The 27069-nt window shown below is 39.4% G+C and overlaps 1 protein-coding gene across 3 annotated transcripts in view; it reads left to right on the top strand.

The window, feature by feature from the left end:
• CCDC141 (coiled-coil domain containing 141) overlaps window positions 1-27069 on the top strand; it is a 166458-nt gene that overhangs the window by 48096 nt on the left and 91293 nt on the right. For all 3 annotated transcript variants that reach the window (XM_036320595.1, XM_036320596.1, XM_036320597.1), the window contains exon 6: window positions 7913-8029. In XM_036320595.1, the coding sequence (XP_036176488.1) occupies window positions 7913-8029 (117 nt within the window). The remainder of the gene's footprint in view (window positions 1-7912; window positions 8030-27069) is intronic.

Here is a 27069-nt window from a genome sequence, read left to right on the forward strand (position 1 = left end):
AGCGATGGGAACTAATATTGTTGTTTTAATGCTAACATGCCTTCAAAATCAAAGTAGACATTAGACCTGTCACCTGAGGCCTTCAACTATAGTTGAAAACACCTCTGTCTATGTGTGCATTTTTGGTAATTGGAAGAGAGACTATCAAAAAGTCATGGGTTAAAGAAGATAAGTAACTGATCCCCTTGCCCTCATTATCAGTTTTTTGTTTGTTTTGTGTCTCTAATAGTAACTGATTCTTTGGCAGGAACTATTGGAACTGTCCTGCACATGGAAAAGAAAATGAAACTAATTTGAAAGAGATTTTCATCTTCCCTTAAGCATTTCTGTTAGGGTGGTTTGAATTGTTTATTGTTAGCTTACCTCCTGCAGCACAGTTTTAACGATCAAAAATAAGGTCTGGGAGAAACTAAGATGGCGGCATAGGTAAACACCGGGAAATTGTCGCCTCACACAACAATTGAAAATTACCGCAAAGGACTGAGCAAACATCATCTAGAACAACAGAAAGGCTGGCTGAGTGTAAATTCTACAACTAGAAGGAAAGAAAAGCACGCTGAAAGCCGGAGGAGCTGCAGAGGTGAAGTGCAGAGGTACAAGTGCAGAGGTACGGCGGCTCGCGCGCGCGAGGAAAGGGGGTGGCACCTGAGGACGCGGCTGTCTTTTTGAATCACAAGCTCCCGACTGCTCTGAACTCCGGTTCCGGGAAGTCTCTGGGGACCCAGGACTCATACGGGGAGAAGCTGGTCTGTCCGGCAGCGGGCGAACTTGAAGGCGGCTTTCCCTCAGAGGTGCTTGCAGCAATTAACGGGTCACTGAGACCCGTGACTCCTTAGGAGAATCAGCCATAGCTCCTTGATCCGCCCTTGGATTCCCTGAGACCCCGCCCCACCCAGGCTGCGGCAGAGGCTTTTGCATGTGAATGTACCTAACTGCAGCCAAGCCGGGCAGACCCGTAACTTCCAAGAGAAGGCCCAAGGCCCCGCAGCGGCTTGCATTGCTTCACAGCTGAGCCTCTTTGTGGCTCCTGCTGTGTGGCCTCAGGCAGAGGCTGAATTAGCACCTCCTTAGATCCAGGAGCCACTGTACCCAGTGGTCAGAGGGGGACCATCCAGACTGCAACTCCTCAGATCCATAAGGGACACACTCAGGGAGCAGACTCAGTGAGCACCAAAGCCCCACTGAAGCAAGTCTTGCCCCAGAAGGGTGTCTTCAGCACAGAAGTTCTCCCACTTTAGACACAGCTGATTCTCACAGCCAATTGGCCTGGAGGTCAATTCCTCCCAGTGATTCTACAACAACCAAGGCACCAAGAGTGCACCAAGAGTGTCCACCCCAGGTAACTGGGGAGGCTGAGCTACTGGGCCCTACAGGACACCTGGCGCGCAGGGCCACTCTATCAACACAGGGAAGCTGCCAAAATGCGGAGACAAAGAAACAGGTCACAAATGGCAGAAATGGAAGAAAGCAAACGATTGGATATAGAGTTCAAGGCCACGTTTATAAGGTTTTTCAAGAATTTTATGGAAACCGCCGATAAATTTAATGAATCCCTCAATAAGTATAGTGAGACCATGGAGGACATGAAAAAGGACCAACTAGAAATTAAGCATACACTGACTGAAATAAAGAATAATTTACAGAGATCCAGCAGCAGAAAAGAGGATCCCAAGAATCAAGTCAAAGATTTGAAATACAAAGAAACAAAAAATACCCAACCGAAAAAGAAAAAAGAAAAGATATTCCAAAAATATGAAGATAGTGTAAGGAACCTCTGGGACAACTTCAAGCGTACCAACATCAGAATTATAGGGGTACCAGAAGGAGAGAGAGGGCAAGATATTGAAAACCTTTTTGAAGAAATAATGACAGAAAACTTCCCCTACCTGGTGAAAGAAATGGACTTACAAGTCCAGGAAGCGCAGAGAACCCCAAACAAAAGGAATCCAAAGAGGACCACACCAAGACACATCATAATTAAAATGCCAAGAGCAAAAGATAAAGAGAGAATCTTAAAAGCAGCAAGAGAAAGACAGTCAGTTACCTACAAGGGAGTACCCATACGACTGTCAGCTGATTTCTCAACAGAAACCATGCAGGCCAGAAGAGAGTGGCAAGAAATATTCAAAGTGATGAATAGCAAGAACCTGCAACCAAGATTACTTTATCCAGCAAAGCTATCATTCAGAATAGAAGGTCAGATAAAGAGCTTCACGGATAAGAAAAAGCTAAAGGAGTTCATCACCACCAAACCAGCATTTTATGAAATGCTGAAAGGTATTCTTTAAGAAGAGGAAGAAGAAAAAGGAACTCTTACCATTTGCCACAGCATGGATGGAACTGGAGAGCGGATAAATACCACATGATCTCACTCATTTGTGGAATATAATGAACAACATAAGCTGATGAACAAGGACTGATCCAGAGACGGAGAGGCATTGATTGGACTGTCGGGACTTGGAGGGAAGGTAGGGGAGGGTGGGGGTAAGGGGGAAAGATCAACCAAAGGACTTATATGCAAGCATATAGGCCTAATCAATGGACATGGACAACGGGGGGGTGAGGGCATGAGCGGGGGGGGGGGTGAGGGGGTAGAGGGTAACGTGGGGACAAGGACACATATGTAATATCTTAATCAATAAAAAATATATTAAAAAAAAATAAGGTCTGATCTCAGATTGTAGAACAAATGGCAGAGAAAGGGACTATGATGCGTTATTCAGTCTGACCCATCGCTTTGGGTTGCAGCAGATGGTTACCTTCTTGCCACTTGAGTCATTAATCCTGGATCATCAGACAATACTTTCTATGTGTTTCGTGTGTTCTCCATGTTTTCGTTCTGTCTTTAACACGTATCATTTTGGAACAGGAATTCTCAGTTTGTGCTTGTTGTCTCCTTTGCTTACAGCTGGCGTCTTCCTCTGAGGCACCCCTTCTCTCTAATGCACTGTGTCCATTGAGCCCCGTGCACAGGACCTACTTCCATGTTAGAATTAGAGCTTATAAATATATTGTTGCATTTTGTTTTTTGTCTTAGGGACATTCATAAACTAGCCTAATAAGAACCATTTCTCTTCTCTGGAACCCTTTGGTTCTCCATACATTCTGACTGTGGCATTTCTGTCTTCAACCGTGGGACTTTCTTCTTATTAGTTGTGTAACCTTAACTGAATTGCCTGTATGTGTCTCAGTTTCCTTATCTATTGCAAAAGTAAGTATCTTCATCATAGGAGGGTTACAAAGTTTGGATAGGGTCACTTGTAACCTGCCTAGAGTAGGACCTGACATCTCTCTGTGAAAGTAGGGTCCATTTATTTTACTTTATTTATTCTTATCTCCCAGCTACGGGGTCAGTGTGGGGATGGGTTATTCAACAAGCAAAGACTAGTCTTTCTGGCCCAAAGCTACCTTCAGTAGTGCTCACTTCCAACCTTCACATTCTGGTACATTCCTACATCAATCCTCCTTCATGAATCTTCAGTTCTTGCAAAAAATGCTTATGTCTCATCTAATAAAAATTTTTTAAAAAGGTGGGAGAAGCCTCTTTGGTACCCCTGCTTTCCTTAAAGCTATCACCTGATCCTTCTTTTACTTAGCCAATAAACTTCTTTGGAAGAGTCATTAGCTGAACTTCAGTACCCCTACCCAGTGGTCCACACATGCTTACCAACCAATGCTTCATCCCACTATTTTCCTGATTTCACTGTTTTAAATAGCCTCTAATTAAAACTCAGTCATTAGATCTACAAATAAGGATATTCTCAAAATCCTTGAGTTGTAGAACCATTTGATAAAAATATAATGCAAGCCATGTATGTGATTTTATTTAGTTATTTATCTATATATCAATTTATCTTTAAATCCTCACCTGAGGATATGGTTTTTTTTAAATTGATTTTTTTATAGTGAGAGGAAGAGAAAGAGAGAGAGAGAGAGAGAGAGAGAGAGAGAGAGAGAGAGAGAGAAAGAAAGAAAGAAAGAAAGAAAGAAAGAAAGAAAGAAAGAAAGAAAGAAAGAAAGAAAGAAAGAAAGAAACATTGATGTGAAAGAGAAACATCAGCTGCCTCTTATACGTGCCCAACCAGGGATCAAACCCTCAACCTACGTATGTGCCCTTACTGGGAATATAACCTGCATTCTTTTGGTGTACAGGACGATGCACCAACCAACTGAGCCACCTGGCCAGGGCCACATAAGTGATTTTAAAAGTTGTAGTAGCCAGGCCCTAGCAAGTTTGGCTCAGTGGAGGGAGCATCAGCCTGCAGACTGAAGGGTAGCAGGTTCAATTCCAGTTAAGGGCACATACTTTGGTTGCAGGCTCCATCCCTGGCCCCAGTCGGGGCTCATGCAGGAGGCAAACAATTGATGTATCTCTCTCACATAGATGTTTCTCTCTCTCCCTGCCACTCTCTCTAAAAATCAATGGGAAAATATCCTCAGGTAAGGATTAACAACAACAACAAAAAAAGTTGTAGTAGCCACATTAAAAAAGTGAAAAAGAAACACAAAAAAAGTTTAAAAGCCTCATAAAAAAGCGAAAAGCAATAATATATTGTGTTTAATCCAACATATCCAAAATAGTATTTCAACATTTAATCAATATGAATATTCTTAATGAGGTATGTTTATTAATTTTTAAAACTATGACTGTGAAATCTGCTGTGTATTTTATACTTAGAGTACATTTCAATTTGGACTTGTCACATTCCAAGCACTCAATAGCCATATGTGCTTACTGGCTACCACATAGGATAGTGCAGGTCTACACCATTTGACTGAGTTTTTCTGGCACCCTCTTTAATATCCAAGATAGCTCTTGGTTTTCATTGAACACCTCTGGTTGCTTCTTCTTTGCATCTTTGCTGATTTTCCTTTCCTTTCTCTCTGTCTTCTTCATCCTTAGATAGGTGGTCCCCTTCCCCTGTAAAAAAGATCTGCCCAACTCCTTCTCTACCTTAGTTCTACATGCTCTGGGCACTGAGGATCTAGAATGTCATGTCAAATCAGTGCAATGACCATGAACACAACACTTACATCAAGCTGAAAGGTGGGAACTAGAGAGAGAGGAAAAATATTCTTACTTCCCCCTTACACTATCATTCCCTTGAACTGATTTGCAGTGCATACTCTGGATGCTTTTTGTTCTTTTCTTTCCACCAACCCTTGGCTCATGTTTTTATCCTTTGCAGGGACCATGTTCTATAGAATGTCCTGATGCATCACTTACTGTACTTACCACTCAGCAGCTGATATAATTTACACCCTTAGAAAAAGTGCTCTTGGAATATCTGTGCAGCTGTCTGCAATAGGCGCGCGCAGGGCACAATGACTGATTTACGGGGTGGCAGAATATTATGGTTGATAAGCTCTTCGTTATTTAGGGTGTTGTGCTTTTACAAGAAGGACTCTGAGAGCCTGTTCTGCATGCGTCCCGTGGCACACGTAGTAAATCTAATCTAAGAGGCTGAACATGTGTGTGAATGCCTCACTGAGCTGTAACACCCACACAGCGAACTACTTAATTCTGAGTTTTATGCCAACTTGTTTTTATACGTCTCTCCCCAGAGGGCGTTCAGTAGTAAAAATGTGTAGATCTAGAGAGTCAGTTTGCTTCATCAGGCAGGGATGTGATCAGAATATATGGAATATCACCATAGACCTTTAACTGCATTCTCTTGTAGGGAACAGTATTGCCATACAGGAATAGTATGCTTTGGGGATTGAAATAGTATTTGCCAAATGTAGGGATGAGGTCAGTAGATACCTTTTAAAAATCAAACAACTCATTCCTTTCCTGCTTTCATCGCCACTGGCATGTGCTAGATGACAAGTCTTTGACTCACAAAATTAAATAGGTTTACTGAGGGTTCAGGCTTCTCACCTGTTTTTAGAGATTAACGAACACCTGTTTGTACCCACTTTTATTCACTCATATTCTATATTAACTTTCTCTATTGAAGCATTCTTGAGATTTCAGAGTTCCTCTCCCCTGAGCTAAGAATAAATAAAACTTACTCCCAATACTTAATAAATTAAATGATCTCTGAAAGCTGGTAATAGTCATGATTCATTTTTCTTTGATGAAACCCTTAAATCATTGTTCTAGCTGTGTTTTTATATGGGCTCACTGCATCTTTTGTGAGAAATTATTTGTATAAAATTAAATAAATGAATAAATGTTATAGCTCGATAAAGTACTCTGTGTGTTCTAATGTGCACACTATGCATACTATCTATTTCTAACTGGGATACCAGAAAGACAGACTATCTTCAGATAGTTGTAATACATAAACATTACATTTAGATCTGGGGACTGACTAATGTTTGTATTATAAACAGCTTACCAAATATTATGAAGAAAATGAGGTGCATTTCACATGAAAACTGTTACAGTATCACCATTATTCTTTTCTTTGCATTGATGGCAGCCTAAAATGATGGCTAACAAAGATTTCCAATTAGAAGGAAGCCAGAGAAGCCCTCTTACCCCATATTTTACTGCCTATTCCATGCTGAGAAATGCCAGGCATTAGTATAGACCCTTTGATTTCATAACCAGCTTTGTGGTATCAGCCCTGTAATGGTAATGGAATGTCCTATTCTAGGTAACCACTAACTCAACTTCTGTGGTGTGTGTGTGTGTGTGTGTGTGTGTGTGTGTGTGTGTGTGTACATATTGTGTGGAGCTCCATGACTAACCTAGTTTTCTCCTTGGCCACCTGCTTCAAACATTTGTCCATATTATAGGAGGTCAAATAAATCCTGAAGCTATTATAGACAAGACAGCCTAGGCTAGAGGAAAGTATAGTGTAGTGTCCACCATTTTGAATAGACTGTCAGGATTAATTTTTCAGGTTTGAAGTAATTCCCCCTCATACCCATGGTTATAAGACTTTAGTGTAGCCAAGGATAGCAGCAGGGCATGGTGGAAAGAGCATGGACCTTGAAATAATGAAAGCTTGGGGAGGAATCCTGGTTCTGTCACTTACTATGTGGCCCTGGCTAAGCTGCTTAAGCTCTCCTCATCTCTAAAATGATGATATCATACTTGTTATAGAGTTGTTGAGGGAAATAGAGGTGATGCCCAAAAAGCAACTACCAAACTGTCTAGCATGTAGTGGGCTCTTAGGAATCAGTAGCAATGATGTGATCATGCAACCACACTGTATAGGATTTAAAAGTAAAAATCCAAGTCTCTTTCCTTTCATTTGGATAAAGAATCTGCAGCCAGATACTTCATGTCATCAGTTCAATGTCAACTTAAGTCATCATTTAAAAATGTACTACTTCTTTCAAGTCCTTTGCTATTTGTTGTTTTAACAGTGTAAGGTATGTATTCTAAATCAAATCTAAATGAATCTGAGTCATGCCCCATTTATAATGTCAACAGAATTTTAAAAGTTTCTTCATTTATTTTCGGAACACAAATTTCCAGCAACTGCACCAAACGATATTTTTGCATTGTTTTTTTTTTATAGTAGAAATATAATTCTACATATGCTGTTATGCTGTTAATTACCTTCGTGTGGGTCTATGTAACTGTATTCAGATTCACATGCTTATCCAGGAAAGGGATTTATATTCTGGAACCATGCATGATTCGGAGACTGAGTGGGAATCTATTTTGGTTCTTCTTTGTTAGGAGATTTTGAATACTTGTCTTCATGTTATGTAATCTGAACTGATATATTATTTTCCTGCTTTTCAGGGATTACTTTATTTTTTCTCTGAAGCATGTAGAGGTTGAGTGAAGGAAACATAAAAACTCCACCATAATTATTTAATACATGAGATGAGTTTATCCAAAGAGAAATTGACGTAGCTTATGTTTTGAAAGGTTAAGGAAATATTTCTTAGTTTTTACTCAGTATTCTAATCATTTGAAAATTTATCTCTGTTGCTTTTTACTTAGGTTACTTGTTGGTTTCAGAAAACCATAAGAGATTTACGGGAACAGAGTCTCGGTTCATCACTTTCAGATAATGAGGAGCTAATCCGTAAGCACGAGGAACTAAAAATAAAAGCAAAGGTAAGAGACACATTAAAAAATAATTGAAACATGCAGGTTATTTAGAGAGGCACCAAACACTGTCTTTGAATAACCCACTATTTACATAGGAAAGATTCTGATAGCAGTAGCTAATACCACTGCCCACTGCCTGTTCTTCTGGAATAATAATGAACAAAACAACAGCTTCTACAGCAAAACTATCTTTTTAAAATAATCACTGTGTCAGACACTGCATTAAGTGTAAGAGATGCATTATCTAAATTATCGCCAACCCCCTAAGGAGTAGGTATTATTTTTTCTCATTTTACAGATCAAAATAAACTAAACGCAGAGGCTTACAGAAGCAAAGTAACTTTACTAGTGTAATATATCTTGTCAGTAGCAGAGTTGGAATTTGATTGCAGGTCTTACCTAACTCCACTCTACTGTGCCAGCTTTCTAAAAAAAATGTTTTTCTACACTGAGGTCTCAGTATGATTTCCAGATATAGTTTACTTGCTGTTTCCATTTATATTTCCCCAATCCCTTAATTTGCTGCACATTTTTTGGTTTTGCTCAAATTAATGGCTACCAGCTGGGCAACCACTTGCAGGTGTTCGAATATGCAAAATGGAACCATGAAGTGCTGAGGCAAGAGGGGCAGAACAGTCACATAACAGTGCTCCCTCTGCACTGTCTTGTTTGGAAATGGACTCCTGTGTACATGTGGGGTTTATAAATACTTTCCAGAGTTCTTTCCAGGTGCTCCATTTTGATCTGCAAGAAAACAAAAGTCTATCTGTAGTAGATTGAGTGGGAACGGTGAATACTTGAATCAATATCAGGCATAGGGAACTTTCTATTATCAATATGTTGGGTGCCTGGTAGTTATAGGTACAGCTCAGTCAAGAAGCTCTGGAAAACAATGGGCCAACACTTCTAGACAATGGTTGAGTATAAGGAAAACAAACCAAATAAATATTACATGTTTGAGAGGATGGGATTTGGGTGGGGCAGGAAAGGCAGTAGGTTGCATTGATCTAGACTGAAGTTTCCTTATGGGAATCATGATGCCTTTGTTTGTTTTTGCTTCTCTTTGAACACTGCAGCATGCATAGGCATTCAAAGTGTTTGCTTTGAATATTTGCTTAACTGATAAAAGATGCAATTACAAAGACTTATGACTGATGATTTTCTAAGTACTTTAAAAATGTCTCTACTTACGAATTTTTAAAAATTATACAAGAATTTATTCTGTGTGTGTCAAACAAGTTTTATCAGTGAAAATTCTGTCAAAATCCCTAACTAGTAAGCACAAGAAACAACCTCAATTGTATACAGGAGTTGCTTCCTTTAAAACAAATAAACTAAAATGGCATGTTCACATACTGTGGACCTCCTTTAGGGTTATATTCACTGTTAACTGTGGACTATGGTTTCATACAGCCTTGAGGATAGTTGGAGTAGAATATTTGTTAGCATATAATCTCAGTTCCAGTTGGACACAGTTTTTATCATTCTCTACATTCCACATTTGTAGTGCTGATATCCATAAATAGAAAAACACAGATATTCTTTTCACCATTATCCCAATGTTGCAGACATAAGGGGTTTAAGAATTAAATTTTTATTCATAAATATTTTATTATATAAAGTACACCATAGAAAATTTCTAAACTATGAGGAAAATAAAAGTGAATCATTCAAACCAAAGATAGCCATTGTTAAGATAAGCATTCTTACTGTTTTTGTACATTTCCTTTCAATTTTTCCCTGCACAAACCTAGAAACACATGACATCAGTTATGCTTTTTTATTTTTAACTTTATCATAACCTAATAACCTTTAGCTGAAAAATACTTTATTATATGAATCCTGAATTCATATTATAGGATTACACATTTTGATTACATATAGAAGCTAAACCATGTGAATTTCTAAGCAAATATTATTTTTAAAAGGTACAAATTCCTGATAAACATCATTATGTTTCAGACAAATCAACTGCTTCCTTTCAGGGTCCTGAGCCTCTCAGAAATCAGTTACAAATCTCATGGATCAGCTGAGTATTAAAGCATAATCAAATAAGTAGGTTTTTTTAGCTGAACTGATTTTAGAAACTTAGAGAGAGAAAACTATTTCTGTCTTCCTTGAGAATAAATTTATTTTCTAAAAAAAAAAAAATGTATACATTTGCTTTGCTGGGAGTCCATTTTATTGCTTAACTTGAAACATTCTTTACGGGATAAGATTTTCCATCCAAACTGTGGTTTAGCCAATGGAGCCTCCAATAACAATACCATCTTAAAAAATTACCCAAAATTGAATAGCTATTTAGATTGGGCCAACCCAATAGAGATGAGTACTCATGTTTGAGTACTCATCTCTATTGGGTTGGCCCAATAGAGATGAGTACTCAAACATGACTTCTTGATTAAAAGGGTTTGAGATACTTGCCATCATTTGGGACACTAGATAATCCAATGGCAAGATAACTGATTACTCAAGGCAGCAGGGGCCCCTGAATCATTGTAAATGCAGAGGATGAAGTGGCCCTCTGTTCTGGGGTGATCCACCATGGCTTTCCAAAAGAATGGGGCTTGAGCGGATGGATGGGATCTGAGCAGTTGGTTAGGAGAGGGTGGTTGTTCCAGAATAAGGTAAAATAATGATAAGACCAGTCTGTCTATGACAAGAGTTAAAGGTCCTAGCAAAGTTGAACCCAGAGAAGAGAGACTAAGGGGAGTTGTTCCAGAGATTATATGTATCCACAGTGATTGCATAAGAAAGAAATGCTAACCAAACATGATCATTACAGGGAAGGAAACTTCCATAAGTTGAGAAATAAAAGAGCTTCCTGAGGCTGTGGAAAGTGGGACTAGGTGACCTCAAAACTCCCTTTAACTTTCAGATTCCATAAAGAAGACAGGATTCAGATTACAATATCGGTTGTGCTTGTTATATTTAAAACAACATGAATGTAAAAAACACCTTTTCAGAGCTGGCCAAAAGGAGTGGAACTGACCAAAAGAGGAAATAATGACATTTCTGGAAAGTGGAGACAGTGTCTCACTCACCTGGGTATTCCCAGCATTAGAACCCTTCCTGGTATGCTTGATTCATGTTTATTCAGCCCTTTTAACTGTGAAGACGAAAGAAACATTCTTTTAATTCCTTTCTATGATTCTCTGGTGACTTTAGGTAACCACTCAATTTCCTTTTACCTATCTATCTACTCATTATCTTTAATTAATTAATTAATTTATTTATTTATTTATCCCTACCCGAGGATATTTTCCCATTGATTTTGATTTTTATAGAGAGTGGAAGGGACAATGTGAGAGAGACACATCTATTGGCTACTTCCCACACTCACCCTTATCAGGGCCAGGAATTGAGACTGCAACTGAGGTATATGCCCTTGACTGGAATCGAACCTAGGACCCTTCAGTCAGAGGGCTGACAGACACTCTATTCACTGAGCCAAACCAGCTAGGGCTTTCTTTATTTATTTATTAAAAAAAAAATTTTTCCCCCCAGAGTGGAGTTACACAAACTCTTAAATTCATTATAAATCTCCTGCTTGGCCATTCTCTTTATTTTATTATTGCTCCTTCATTCACTATCCCCATCACATTTCTATTCTCATAGGCGCTCTAATGGGTTCAATATGCGTCTGTAGACATATTCCCATTCCTAAAATATATACATGTTTCCAATTTGCAAAAATGGGCCTACGGCATAGATCTCATTGTTTCTTCCCATAACACTGCTTGCTAGTACTGGGCCAGGCTTTATCTCCTGCCTATGGCACTCAACCTTATTCTATTCCAGATGGCCAGTGACCCTGACACTGAGACTCGCCACCTTTTGGCTCCTCAAGGAAACTTCTCTTATCTATAAGCTTTATTCTCACTTGTCCTTCACAGGAAGGAACAGCTGTATTATTTATAGAGCTCAGTACAAAATGAAAATATAGAGATTTCCTTTAAAAATTATTGAGATTTTATTTATTTTTATTTTTGTTAATCCTCACTCAAGGATATTTTTTCCATTAATTCCTAGAGAGAGTGTAAGGGAGGGGGGAAGTGGAGAGAGATATCAATTGGTTGCCTCCCCCTTTGCTCTCCCTTCCTCCCCCCCCCCCCCCCCCCCCCCCCCCCGTCATGGGCCCCAGGGAGCCCAGAATTGGACCTGCAACCCAGATACTTGCCCTTGACCAGAAATCAAACCCAAGACCTTTCATTATAAGGGCCAACGCTCTAATCACTTAGCAACACTGGTCAGGGCAAATATTATTGGAATTTTAATGCACCAACAGCACAACATTAACCTAAGCACAAGATCCTTCTGAGTATAGGGTCCTGTGTGGTGATATAGGTCACTGGACAATGAAGCTGGTCCTATTGACAATGTTAAGATCTCTGGAAAGACCTAACAACCTTAGATGGTTAACCAAAAATAGAGATTATAATGTTATAGCAGGTTGTGTCTACATGGAAAAAAACAAGTTGAAATTCTGGCTATGTCACTCACTATGCCAGCAGTTCTCAACCTGCGGGTCGCGACCCCTTTGGTGGTCGAATGACCCTTTCACAGGGATCGCCTAAGACCATCAGAAAACACATATATAATTACATATTGTTTTTGTGATTAATCACTATGCTTTAATTATATTCAATTTGTAACAATGAAAATACATTCTGCATATCAGATATTTACATTACGATTCATAACAGTAGCAAAATTACAGTTATGAAGTAGCAACGAAAATAATTTTATGGTTGGGGGTCACCACAACATGAGGAACTGTATTAAAGGGTTGCTGCATTAGGAAGGTTGAGAACCACTGCACTATGCAGTCTTGGGTACACTTGACCTTTCTGAGTAAGGAGGAGCCTAGCCATGAAAACTCAACGAGAAACTATTTTTGAAAACATCCACATTTCAGTAGTGGCTCCAAAAATGTTGTTTACTTTGCCACCCATGACGTAAATGTGCAAATAGTTTTCATCTGTGGTTTTTCAACAGTCTCATTCCTTGTTCTTAGAGAAGGATTCCAATTTTATGTGTCCTTAAACAGGAGGAAGCATATTACATTTTGGACTTTTATTTGGGTGTGAGTATGAGGAGAAGGGGAAATGTTCCTTTCAAAGGAGATTTAACATAGAAATAAGGCCTCAAGCTGGGGATTCATTAGTGAAACTCACGTAAATAATCTGGGAATCCAGGGAAAGTAGGTGCTTCTGCTTCCCACAGCTAACATACACAGCAGGAACTGTTCTGTATTGCTTATTAGTTCTTTCAAAAAAAACTTTGAAAGTGCCTCTATCTTGCTGGAATGCACCCAAATAAGAAATAGAGCAACATTCATATCTCTTACTAAATGTGATACCTTATTCAGAATGTGCTGAAATAATTAACTAAAGGCTTATTAACACAACCTTTAACTATGAGTAATTGTATTAAATTATATTTTCTTAAGTATGAAAAAATATTCTCCTTTTACATATGTAACAGGTAAACAGATATGGATGATTATAAATCACCCTTTGGTTAAGGACTTAAATACTCTTAGATTTTATCATGTATCACTTTAACGCCCCAAGGCTTGAATTCAACCTTTGGAGCTCAGAGTTAGTTGTAGGATGTATTAAAATAATATGTAAACAAATACTTTCTTATTATCTCCTTTGAGGAAGCATAATCACTCCTCCTTACCACACATCAGAAATAATGTTCATATAAAAATGGCCTTCAGGAACCAACCTGTACTTCTGTTGGGAGGGAAACTTTTCCTCTTCCAATTTGGGTCCAGCGATTAGAGGCCTGCAGAGTAACTGACAATAGACAGATGGACAGGAGTAAAAGAGCTTTATTTTCACACATGCACAGGGGAGCTCCCAATAATGGAAAACTTGTGCAGTAGTCCAAAGTAAAGATATATATTTCAATTTAGGGCATCAGGGGGAGAGTATGGAAGGTCCTGGTTGGGCTTTTTGATGCTAATGGGATGGGCAGCCTATCTTCTGGTTGGAGTTTCCCAGTGGGAGAATGTATGGCAGCTGAATCTGCACCTCCTGGTACTAAGGGTCAGCCTTCTTTCAAGTCAGGAAACTCCCTGGGAAGGGTGTCAATGGCAGCTGTATTTTCAGGAGACTGCTTAAGTCTAGGAAATATTTCTTTCTGTGGCTGTGAATTGTTCAGACATTTTCAGTTTAAAGTAATTTTCGTCTCCTCACTTCTATAGCTTCAGCCCTTGGTTGAGTTCAGGCCCTTTGCAGTGGTTGCACACTAGAGTCACCTGGGGGCTTTGGAAAATGCTGAAGTCTGGATCTTGTGTTCAGAGATTTTATGTAGTTTGTGGCATTAGAATTTTTAAAAACTTCATTGCCAATCTTAAACTGATGAAGCTTTCATCAAAAAAGATGCTTTCCTACTCCTTATAAAAAAGCCTGATATACCTTTACATATAGACACTGCAGCTCTTGTGTAGTTATTTTCTTTAGAAAAGACATGTGCACTCCAGTTTGCCACAGGCCTCAACATCCCTCTTTACCTACCTTCCCTCCCACAATTGCTTTATGTTTTCACGTTATGTGCCTGGCCCTGTAAGCATTTGGATTTGACTTATGATGGGCAATAAGGTACCATCCAAATTGAGTAGTAACTTAAACTGGTTTGCATTTTATTTTATTTGAAAAAATATTTTTTTATTGATTTCAGAGAGAAAGGGAGAGGGAGAGAAGGAAGCATCAATGATCAGAAAGAATCATTGATCAGCTGCCTCCTGCACGCCCCACACTGGGAATCAAGCCCCCAACCCAGGCATGCCCCCACTAGTCACCTCCTGGTTCATAGGTCCACACTCAACCACTGAGCCAAGCTGGCTGGGCTAACTGGTTTGCATTTTAGAAGATTACTTTGGAAATAATGTGAATGATAACAAAGGAAGGGAGTGATATTGAAATCAGGACAGTCACTTAGAAAACTGTTGTTTAAATGAGAATGGCTTTAGGTGGGGCATGATGTCTTTTTTGAGATGGAGGTCATTAATCCCCATTTTCAAGGCTTAAAGAGACATAGCCCTGTTATTCAAGTGTGGCTTCCAGAAGCAACAGCAGCAACATCTGGACATCTTAGCACTGCAGACTCTCAGACTCGACCCAGCAAACCTATTAGGTCAGAATCTGCATTTTAACCCAGAGAGTTTGAATGGACACTAAAGTTTAAGAGGAACTGACTTAGAAGTTTGTACTATATACTAGTATTTCATGTAGGTTCATATTGCTTTTCATAGATGAATATGTATTGTTTAGAAAGTCCTTGAGTAAAAATAATATTTTAAGTTCTGGGAGAGAATAAAACTGAAAATTGTATATAGAAACATCATCTTCAATGTTTTAATTATAGTAGAAATATTCCTCAGATTCAAGATTAAAACCATCTTCCATGATTCATCAACTAATCCAATTTTCCAAGTCATTGAAAATATTTTCCAGTTGTTGCTGGGTGATTTCATAAATTGGATTTGTGATCTTGGCCTCTAGTTTCTTCAAAAATATTATTTAGAGATCTTTAAAAAATACCAATGCTTAGGTCCCATGGAATCCTTATTAGAGAAAAAAGTCAAGTTTAAAGTTACAAAATATTTATATAACTATGAGATAATAACGTAAAGCAAAATGTCTTGCAAGCTTATTTGGATAATTTAAATGCATAATTATCATAGAAACACTGCGAGAAAGTGGCTCTTTTTTTCTCACTTAAAAAAAATCTTTATTGTTGCAAGTATTCCAGCTGTACCAAATTTTCCACCTCATTGCCCCTCTCCATTCGGTTCCCATCCCACTCCAGGCCTTCACCATCCTTCTGTCTGTGTCCACAGGTAACATCTTTGGTTAATCTCCCTTCCCCTCTGAGATTTGTCAGTCTGTCCCATGTTTCTATTTCTCTGATTTGGTTTTATTCACCAGTTTATTTTGTTCATTAGATTTCTCATTCATTTATTTTGATTTTTAGATTCAACTATTGATAGACATGTATTTATTGCCATTTTATAAAATCTCTTCTTCTTCTTCTTCATCATCATCATCACCATTTTCTTCTTCTTCCTCTTCTTAAGGAAAATGCTTCAACATTTTATGTAATACTGGTTTGGTGATGATGAATTCCTTTAGCATTTTCTTATCTGTGCAACTCTTTATCTGACCCTCAATTCTAAAGGAGAGCTTTGCTGGGTAGAGTAATCTTGATTGTAGGTTCTTGCTATTCATCACTTTGACTATTTCTTACTACTCCCTTCTGGCCTGCAAAGTTTTTTTTCAGAAATCAGCTGACAGGTGTATTGGTGCTCCCTTGTAGGTAACTGCTTTTATGATTCTCTCTATCTTTAACCCTTGGCATTTTAATTATGATGTGACTTGGTGTGGGCCTCTTTGGGTTCCTCTTGTTTGGGACTCTCTACACTGCCTGGTCTTTTAAGTCCATTTCTTTCACCAGATAGGGGAAGTTTCCTGTCATTATTTCTTCAAATAGGTTTTCAGTATCTTATTATCTCCCTTCTCCTTTTGGCACCCCCAAAATATGAATATTGGTACCTTGAAATTGCCCCAAAGGCTCTTTACACTATCTTCATATTTTTGGACTCTTTTTTTCTTTTTGCTCTTCTGATTGGGTGTTTTTTTGCTTCCTTATATTCCAAATTGTTGGTATGATTTTCAGAATCCTCTACTCTATGGTTGAATCCCTGTAAATTATTCTTCATTTCCATTTATGTATGCTTAATTTCAGACTCGTCCTTTGCCATGTCTTTGACATTCTCACTAAGATTCTTGAAAGTCTCACTAAGTCCCCCAAAGGTCTCATGAAGATCCTTGAGTAACCTTGTAACCACGGTTTTGAATTCTGTGTGCAGTAGTTTGCTTGGTTTCATTTCTTTAATTTATGACATGTTTCTCCCCCCCTCCCCCAGTTTGGCTGCTTCCCTGTTTGTTTTTTATATCAGATAGAGCTGCTATGTTTCCTGGAGTTGGTAGAGTGGCTTTGTGCAATAGGTGTCCTGTAGGACCCAGTATCCTCCCCAGTCACCTGAGCTGGGCACTCTAGGTGCACCCCTGTGTGGGCTGTGTGCACAGTCTTGTAGTTGAGCCTTGATTGCTATTGGCATCTCTAGGAGGAATCGACCTCCAGGCCAATTGGCTGTGAGGACCAGCTGTGACTACAGAGGGAGAGCTGTGCAGGAGACACCCCTATGGAGCAGGACTTGCTTCAGTGGGATTTTGGTGCTCACTGAGTCTGCCTCTTGAGTGGATATGTAGAGTTGTAATCTGCTATGCTCTGATGCTGTCCTCCAGGTGCACTGGCTCTAGGGCAGCCGTGGGCAAACTACGGTCTGCGGGCTGATCCGGCCCGTTTGAAATGAATAAAACTAAAAAAAAAAAGACCGTACCCTTTTATGTAATGATGTTTACTTTGAATTTATATTAGTTCACACAAACACTCCATCCATGCTTTTGTTCTGGCCCTCAGGTCCAGTTTAAGAACCCATTGTGGCCCTCGAGTCAAAAAGTTTGCCCACCCCTGCTCTAGGGCCTCCAAGGAGGTGCAAAGTCAGCCACTGCCTGGGGACACCCTCAGGAGATATTTGTATTGAGCTTGGAGGTGCCCAGGTGAGACCCAGCTGTGAAGCAAGGCAGGCTTGTGCTCATGCAGGGTCTTGGGCCTTTTATTGGTAGGTTTGGGCCATGCTGCCTCAGCTGCAACTTGTTTGAGAGGTTTTAGCAAAGTCTGAAGCCTGAGCCAGGACAGGCCATTCATATGGACAAGCTGCTGCAAACAGGTTGGATGGGGCTGCAAATTGAATGGGGCGAGGTCTCAGGGAATCACCAGGGTGAAACAAACAGTGAGGGCCAAGCTGATGGAAACAAATATGGCTGCCAGTCAGCCCTGCTACAGGGGAGATCCCAATGACCCCTGTAAGCACCCCTTTCTGGGAAAAAGCTGTTCCCCATGTACCTGCCTCGATGTCAGACAATCCAGTTCCTCCCTGTATGTGTCTGGGTCCCTCAGAGCCTCTCCCTGGTGCTGGAGCTGGGAGGAAGCAAGTCTAAGTTTGTGTGTTAGCCCTTTAAAAGGAACAACTGGATATCCAGCAGCCTCCATGTCACTGAACCCCAATCACCACTGTTTTTTACAGCCCATAGTTATGGGAATTTCTCTTCCCCGCTCTGGGACCCTGGGCTTGGGGTCTGGTGTGGGGCTGGGACCCCTTGCTCTTCAAGGGCAGCCTCTGCAGATACAATCTCCCTCCTGATTAAAAACATGCTACACGTGGGTGCTGGTCCAGCTGGTTATGCACCTCCTCCCCTCCTACCACTGTGAGTGTGCTTTCTTTTTTACTTCTCTAGTTGTAAGACTTCTCTTCAACCAGCTTCCAGGCAGTTCTGGATGATGGTTGTTCTGTGTTTTAGTTTTAATTTTGATGTGGTTGTAGGAGGTGATGTGTACAGGTGTTTACCTATGCTGTCATGTAGATTTCTACAACATTTTTCATCAAAAGAAGCTCTTTAAAAATATGTTTATTGCTCTAACATTGGCCTGTGGACTGAAGGGTTGTGGGTTCAATTCTGGTCAAAGGCATATGCTCAGGTTGCGGGCTCGATCCCCAGTAGGGGGCATAAAAACAGGCAGCTGATCAATGATTCTCTCTCATCATTGATGTTTCTATCTCTCTCTCCCTCTCCCTTCCTCTCTGAAATCAATAAAAATATATTTAAAAATATGTTTATTGTTTTATTTTTCTGATTACATAATATTTTCTAATTTTTCTAAAACAAAAAACTGAAGAAAATTAAAATCACTCATAGTATGTAGTTATGTCTGAAAATGAGAAGGAAATATAAAACATGCATAATATTGAGTATTCCACAACTGTGTGTGTATACGGATACACCACATGTGTGTGTTTATATACAAAATGTGTATGTGTTCTTTTGCAGTGTGATTTTTCCAGTTATCATTGTGTCATAAGCATTTCTCTATTCAAATGCATATTTAAAATATTCTTTAATGATTGGGTGCTATTAAACCATGTATCTATAGCATACAGTATTTGAGGCAGCAGCATAGTATTTCAGATTATGACAGTGGAGTGAATGGTACACTCCCAAAGCCTCGAGTTAAGTCCCGGCCTCTACTTATATCTGATGTACTCTTGGGCAAATTTCTTGGATATTTGAACCTGGGCTCTGTCTTTTGTAAAAGAGGGTAATAATTGTGTCTAATTGATATAGTTGTTGTGAGGATTAATTATGTTCTCATATGACAGTACTTAGCACAATGCCTTGCACAATACATCCACAACATAATATGGGGTTTTTTTTAATGGTGGTAAAACAAACAATAATTTTACATTTAGTGACTTTTAGTGTATTCACAATGTTGTATAACTATCACCACTATCTAGTTTTAGGACATTTTTATGACCCCCTCAAAAAGAAGATCATACTCATCAAACAGTTTATCCCTTCCTCTCTCCTCCCAACCATTAATCTGCCCTCTGGCTCTATGGATTTGCCTTTTCTGAATATGTCATAAAAAATGGAGTCATATAGTAAGTGGCCTTTTGTGTCTGGCTTCTCTTGTTACTGGTGGGGAGAGGTCCTTGTCCCCACCGGTTGCTAATGGGAGTGGAATTCTTGCAATATCCCCGAAAAAAAGAATTTTCTGAGACTCACATGGGAGAAGGAGTGATTTTCATTTGCATGGAATTAAGTCCCTGAGTTTCTAAGGTCCCCTCCTTCAGTCCTGCCGTAAAAGAAGTGCAACTGTGGCTTTAATAAGGCTAGAATTAGAGCCAGTGTCCAGAGTTTCTGTTCCATGTAGGAGCAACCTCATCAGCTGAGGTTGTTTCCCACTGCAGTTCATCAATCCATTGCAAGGGCCATACAGGCGAATGCAAGGAAGCAGGGACAAGAGAGCCCCAAAACTAACGAGAGAGCAAACTCTTTTTTTTTTTTAGGGGATTATGTATTCCCAAATAGGTTTCAGTGCTCATGCCCATTCTGGCCAGTCATTTCTGTTCTCAGGTGCGATTGACTGACACCCGCCCTATATCACCCTGACTTTATTGCACATGTACCCATCTCCCCTTTGTTGGATCTGCAGGGAATAGGCCAATGGGTTTGATCGTTGGTCATGGCACATACAAGAAGCTCCTAGGGCAATGGAAACTAAAGAGAAAATAAGCAAATGGGACTACATCAAAATAAAAAGTTTCTGCACAGCAAAAGAAACCGTCAATAAAACAACAAGAAAGCCCACTGTGTGGGAGAACATATTTGCCAACGATATCTCCAATAAGGGTTTAATCTCCAACATTGACAGGGAACTCATACAACTTAACAAAAGGAAGACAAACAACCCAATCAAAAAATGGGCAATGGACCTAAATAGATACTTATCAAAAGAAGACAGAAGAAAGCCCAAGAGACATATGAAAACATGCTCAAAGTCACTAATCACCTGAGAGATGCAAATCAAAATGACAATTAGGTACCATCTCACATCTGTCAGAATGGCTATCATCAACAAATGACAAATGCTGGCGAGGATGAAGAGAAAAAGGAACTCTCGTGCACTGCTGGTGGAAATGCAGGTTGGTGCAGCCACTGTGGAGAACAGTATGGAGTTTCCTCAAAAAACTAAAAATGGAACTCCCATTTGACCCAGTGATCCCACTTCTAGAAATGTATCCCAAGAAACTAGAAACACCAATCAGAAAGGATATATGCACCCCTATGTTCATAGCAGCACAATTCACCAGAGCTAAGATTTGGAATCAGCCTAAGTGCCCATCAGCAGATGAGTGGATTAAAAAACTGTGGTACATCTATGCAATGGAATACTACGCTGCGGTAAAAAGTAAGGAACTCCTACCATTTACAACAGCATGGATGGAGCTGGAGAGCATTATGATAAGCAAAATAAGTCAGAGAAAGATAAATATCACATGATCTCACTCATTTGTGGATTATAATGAACAATATAAACCGATGAACAAAAACATCTAGAGACAGAGAAGCGTTGATTAGATGCTCAAACCTCAGAGGGATTGGGGAGGATAGGGGGAAGGGGGAGAGATCAACCAAAGGATTTGTATGCATATAAGCATAAGCGATGGATGCAGACAACAGGGGGTAAGGGTGAGGGTAGGACTGGGGGATGGGCCGACAATGGGAGGATAAGGACACATTTGTAATACCATAAGCAATAAAATAAAAATAAAATAAAAAAAGAAGCAACCAATGAATGCAAAAATAAGTGAAACAACAAACTGATGCTTCTCTCTCCTTCTCCCTCTCTCTCTTCCCCTTCCTCTTTCTAAAATTAATTTTTAAAAAATTTAGAAAAGCAGCCATTAAAAATAAGATCAATGAAAAAAATTTTAAGCAGCCATTTAAAAAAATATAATAAAATTTTCAAATATTCTTCTTTTAAGAATGGAAATATTTCCTCAGAAATAGCACTTACATGAACTATTTCGTACAAAAGGAGCTACTTATAGTGTTTTAGAGTGGTTCAGGGAGTGCACAGCATTATCTAGAGTTCTTATAATAGTTTCTGGGTTATCCAAATATTTTCCAAGTGCTTTATAAACATTGTTGAGCTATTTTTTCTCATTGAAGCACATAATAACCTGTGTACGGAAGCTGACTATTCTGCTATTTGAGCTTCTGTTACATTCTCCAAATTCCTTCAGTGAAGGGATGTGAAAAAATGGTAAAACTGCTTTAAAACATATTGCTTCAGTAAATCTGCTCAAGTCTCCAGTGGTTATAAGGAAAACCTATAAAAAGTAGGACCAACTTTGGACTACTATGATCATGAAACCTATTGCTGATGACCCTAAGGATAGGATTTGGAGGCGGGGGCGGGGTCATCAAGCTAGGCCCCCAGGTCAAATTCAGCCTGATGCCTGTTTTCATACATTAAGTTTTACTGGAACACAGTCAGGTTCATTTAGGTATTATCTCAGGCAGAGTATGTGCAAAGCCTAAACTGGCTACTCTCTGGTTCTTTATAGAAAGAAAACCTGCTGACTGCCAGAATGAGGCCTGTAGAAGGACAAGGTGTGCTTAGTGGGTTTTTAATAAAGAGATGGGGTCTGACAGGTGCTATGTCTTTGGTTCAAACTATCCCAGAACTTAGTGAGTGGCATAAAATGACCTTGTACGCTCATGGATTCTATAGGTCAGGACAGAGCCTAGAGGCTTGTCTCCGACTTGTAATGTGCAGGTTCTCAGCTAGAAGAGTCAAAGTCTATGGGCTTAGGGCTCCCAGGACGAGAGAGAGAGAGAGAGAGAGAGAGAGAGAGAGAGAGAGAGAGAGAGAGAGAGAGAGAGAGAGAGAGAGAGAGGTGAAGAAGGCATGAAACCTCATTGCCTTTTATGACCCAGCCTCAACTGCATAAGCTACCAGTTGCAAAGTCCTATTACAAAGTCCTGCCCAGGTTCAAGGGGTGACACATAGACTCCACTTCTCAATGCAGGAGTGTCAATGTCTCATTTTAAGAAAGGCACAAGAGAGTTACATATAGAGTTAATCTCCATTTCTGTTAAATCTGCCACATGAGGTAAGACCCTCACCAGAGAATGCCTGCTGTCAGCCTACTTGTCCTCACCACTCTTTCCTATAAAATGAAGCAGAGTATGTTTCTTTATAATGTTTTATCTAATTTAAAAAGTAAAGTGGGGTCTGAATCTGCAGTGTCCAAAGGCAGAAATGAATAGAATGTCCAAACAGTAAAGACATCTGCATTAGTGCATTTCAATTCCTCTGTTTTCATTTTAGTGAATAATTTGTTTTCCTTGTCTGATTTTTTAATGAACTTCCCAATTAAGAGCAGGTGTCATTTTTTTCATAGAACATAAATTAGAAATAATTTTATTACTAACAGGTAAAATATGTATATATAGTATTGAATTTGTCTGCAAGCATTGGGAAAATCTACAAAATAGTGGGGATTTTACATTGGTAACTACTGTAGCCTTAACTTGTGAGTTAATGTAAAGCTTAGTGAAGCATATGCTTTCATTTACAAGGAAATTTTGATTGATTGATCAACTTTTCTCTTTATTTTTATTGATTTCAGAGAGAAAGGGAGAGAGAGAAACATTAATGATGAGAATCATTGATTGGCTGCCTCCTCCTGCCCACTCCACACTAGGGATCAAGCCCCCCAACCCAGGCATATGCCTTTGACCAGAATCGAACCTGGGACCCTTCAGTCCGCAGGCTGATGCTCTATTCACTGAGCAAAACTGGATAGGGCAGGAAATTTTGATTTAGAAAGTCCTTCGGAAATACTTAAGCCCATCTAAGAAGAGAATGAGTTAAGATGTTGTAATGTACCCTGCAAATCACAGAAGGACGCCTCAAGAAGTCGAATTAAAGAGTCACATTTATTGCAATCCGGGACTATGAGGGGCCATTCCCCAAATCTCATAGTGATAAGATGGTGGCAAAACCAGACTTATATAGGCAAAGATCACAAAGGTATTGATTACATCTCAAGGTTTGGAATGAGGAACCTGGTTTGCAAAAAAGCAGTTTACAGAAGCAGAAGCAGTATGTTTTCTAAATTACAGTTTTGGGTCTCTGGATCACTGAATTGACAGAACCACATTATCTAGAGCCCTCAGGTCTCGAGACCACTGTGTTGCCAGGAATTCATTATCTAAAGCCATCAGGCAATTTAGAGTAATTGTGCTGTCCTGGTCTTGGGACCACTGAGTCAACTGGAACACATTATCTGTGGCCACTAAGACAATTTAGGATAATTGTGCTGTCCTGTTTCCCACGTACAGAAGAATGTGCTTTCTAAAACCAGTAAGATAACAATCAATGGGATAGTCATTCAATCGAATGGGATGATTTATACAATTCAGAAAAATCAAAATAACTTTTCTATTGTTAAGCCAAACAACAGGATTAGAGTTAAACTACAGTTTCTTCCTGAGATGGTTGCTGCCATACTTCAAAGAGAGCAAATAAAGAGTATTGTATTTTATAATCACTAGGTTTAAAACTACCTGCTGTCACTTTGCTTATGGAATCCTCAACAGCTTTTAAGTTTAAATGTGTAGAAGTGGGGTCACTGGGTCAAATGGGAGTTCCATTTTTAATTTTTTGAGGGAACACCATACTGCTTTCTACAGTGGCTGCTCCATTCTGCATTCCCACCAGCAGTGTACTAGTGTTCCCTTTTCTCCATATCATTGCCAGCACTTGTCCTTTGTTGATGTGTTGATGTTAGCCATTCTGACAGGTGATACCTCATTGTCATTTTAATTTGCAGCTCTCAGATGATTAGTGACTTCGAGCATTTTCTCAAAGGCCTCTGTATGTCTCTTGGCCTTCTGTATGTCCACTTTGGAGCTTTAGCCTTTGCCCATTTTATAATTGGATTGTCTTCCTTTTGTTAAGTTGTATGAGTTTCTTATGTATTTTGGAAATTAACCTCTTATCAGATGTATCATTGGCAAATATGTTTTCCCATGCAGTGGGCTTTCTTGTTGTTTTGTTGATGGTTTCTTTTGCTGTGCAGAAGCTTTTTATTTTGATGTAGTCCCATTTTTTTATTTTCTCCTTAGTTTCCTTTGCCCTAGGAGGTATATCCTAAGAAACCTGAAACACCAGTCAGAAAGAATATATGAACCCCTATGCTCATAGTGGTGCAATTTACAATAGCTAAGATCTGGAAACAGCCTAAATGCCCATCAGTAGATGAATGGATAAAAAGGCTATGGTACATTTACATCATGGAATATTATGCAGCTGTAAAAAAAGAAGGATCTCATACCATTTGAGACAACATAGAGGAATCTGGAGAGTATTATGCTAAGCAAAATAAGCCAGTCAGAGAAAGATAAGTATCACATGATTTTACTCAGATGTGGAATCTAATGAACAAAATAAACTGATGAACAAAATAGATCCAGTGACATAGAAGTGTAACAAATCTCAGAGGGAAGATGAGGGTGGGGTGGTTGGGAAGAAATTAACCAGGGAACTTATATGCATTTATGCATAGCCCATGGTCACAGACAATATTGTGGTGAAGGTCTGGGAGGGGCAGGTGTGGGGAAGAGGAGGTCAATGGAAAAAAAAGGGGACAGACATCTGTAATACTTTTAACACTAAAGATAATTTTTTTTAAAAAACTACCTGAAGTTTTTTTGAAAAGTATAAATGCTTAGAAAATTTTTTCTCTTCATTACTTTTTTTTTAATTCTTTGTATATATTATTTCTTCTCCTTCTCCTCCTCCTCCAATTATTTGACAGCCCTGAAAGAAAAATTCCCACAAAGCCTGACTCTTTATAGTTACTGTTATCATAACTCAAGGTAATATTGCTATCATAATAGTGCTAGTGAAACTGACTCTACTTGATGTGGGCACCTGAGAAGGCACTTTCTTATGGCTTAACATAGACACCAGCTAAATCCCTACAGCCTTCCTGTGCTACGTCAGTGTCCACCCTGAGACATTCTGTGGCCTTAGAGTTCCTTGCTGTTCTTTACTCCAAAGGCCTTCACTTCAGCTTCTCAGCCATGTGGCTACACTTGGTTCCATGGCACCAGCCAAACCTGCTCTCTTCACCTACCTTTCCTTTCATCATTTCCTGGTCCCTCCTCATCCTATTCAGCATGGACCAAGGCTGTTTGTGAGGTAACTCAATTACCCATTTTCTCTGTTTCTTCCTACATCTGAAAGAAGATGAGTCAATTAGAATAATTTTTCCAATTATATCTGTTTAAAAAGTAAATGATCCATTATCAGTTAGCCTTACAAATTCCTTTCTTTGTCATCTGTTAATTCTCCGCTCCTTTCCCCGTAACAACCAGTCCAAAACTTTCGTGCTTTTTAAAAATTCCCCAGATTTTACTTAACCACAGAGTCATTTAGTCATACAGAATGAAATTGCTTGACTTTTTTTCCCCTCTGCCCTTTTTCCTCTTTTTTCCACTCGTCTTCTGTTTACTTTAATTCTCTTCTTTTTCCAAATTTAAGCCTTGATCCACTTTTCTAAATTCCTCCTTTCCTATCTCTATATTTTGCCTCTTTTCATTCTTAATACCTCAATTTCCGGTTACCCTTTTCTTCCTTCAATTATATTTTGATCTCTCACAAAATTGGAAACAAAAATGTTGCTACTCAACCCTTAAAACATTAATCCATCATTTTAAAAAACTATTGTAATGGGTTGAAATGTGTCCCCCAACATTCACATATCTTGGAATGTGATCTTATTTGGAAATGGAGTTATTGCAGATGTAATTAGTTAAGATGAGTTTTTTAGGGTGGACTCTAATTAAATATACCTTTAAAAGGGGGAAATTTGAACACAGAGGCAGGCCCGCATAGAGGGAGAAGATGTGGAGACACAGGGAGCAGTTGGCCACCCACCAGGCCAGGGGAGAGGCCTGGAACAGGTCCTTCCCTCACAGCTTCAGAAGGAACCAATCCTGTTGGCACCCAGATTTCAAACTTCCAGCCTCCAGAACTGTGAGAGAGAGAATTTCTGTTGTTCAGGCCCCCAAACCTGTGGTGCTTCGTTACAACAGCCCTAAGACACTAGTACGATTGCTTCATTTTCTGCCTCCTTGGCCGCCCGCAAATGCTTACTGCATTATGAGAAGCTGTTCTTTCTCAATAACTGATGGCTTGAAGCTCTTGAAGCATTTGTCCTCTGAAGCACTACTTTCTCTAGTTCTCGCATCTTTGGGATGGCTCCTTTCCAATCTTTCCATGCCATTTCTTCCCCCATTCTTGTTTTGCATGGAATGTCTAATCTTTGGCTCCTTTCTCATCTCATTTCTTCACGTGTAGTTATCTAATCCCATGACAGGAGTATCACTTTTAGCTTGATAATTTCTAGGTATTTAAAAAAATTTCCAAGTCATATATCTTTTCTCAACTCCAGTCTTCATTTTAGAAATTCCTTTTGAAGATTTACACATCAATTTCTTACTGATACTTCTAATTCAACTGAAATAGTTCTTTTCCCCTTCAAC

The sequence above is a fragment of the Myotis myotis genome, unplaced genomic scaffold (assembly GCF_014108235.1).
Source record: "Myotis myotis isolate mMyoMyo1 unplaced genomic scaffold, mMyoMyo1.p scaffold_m19_p_8, whole genome shotgun sequence".
In the NCBI taxonomy this organism is placed as follows: domain Eukaryota; kingdom Metazoa; phylum Chordata; class Mammalia; order Chiroptera; family Vespertilionidae; genus Myotis; species Myotis myotis.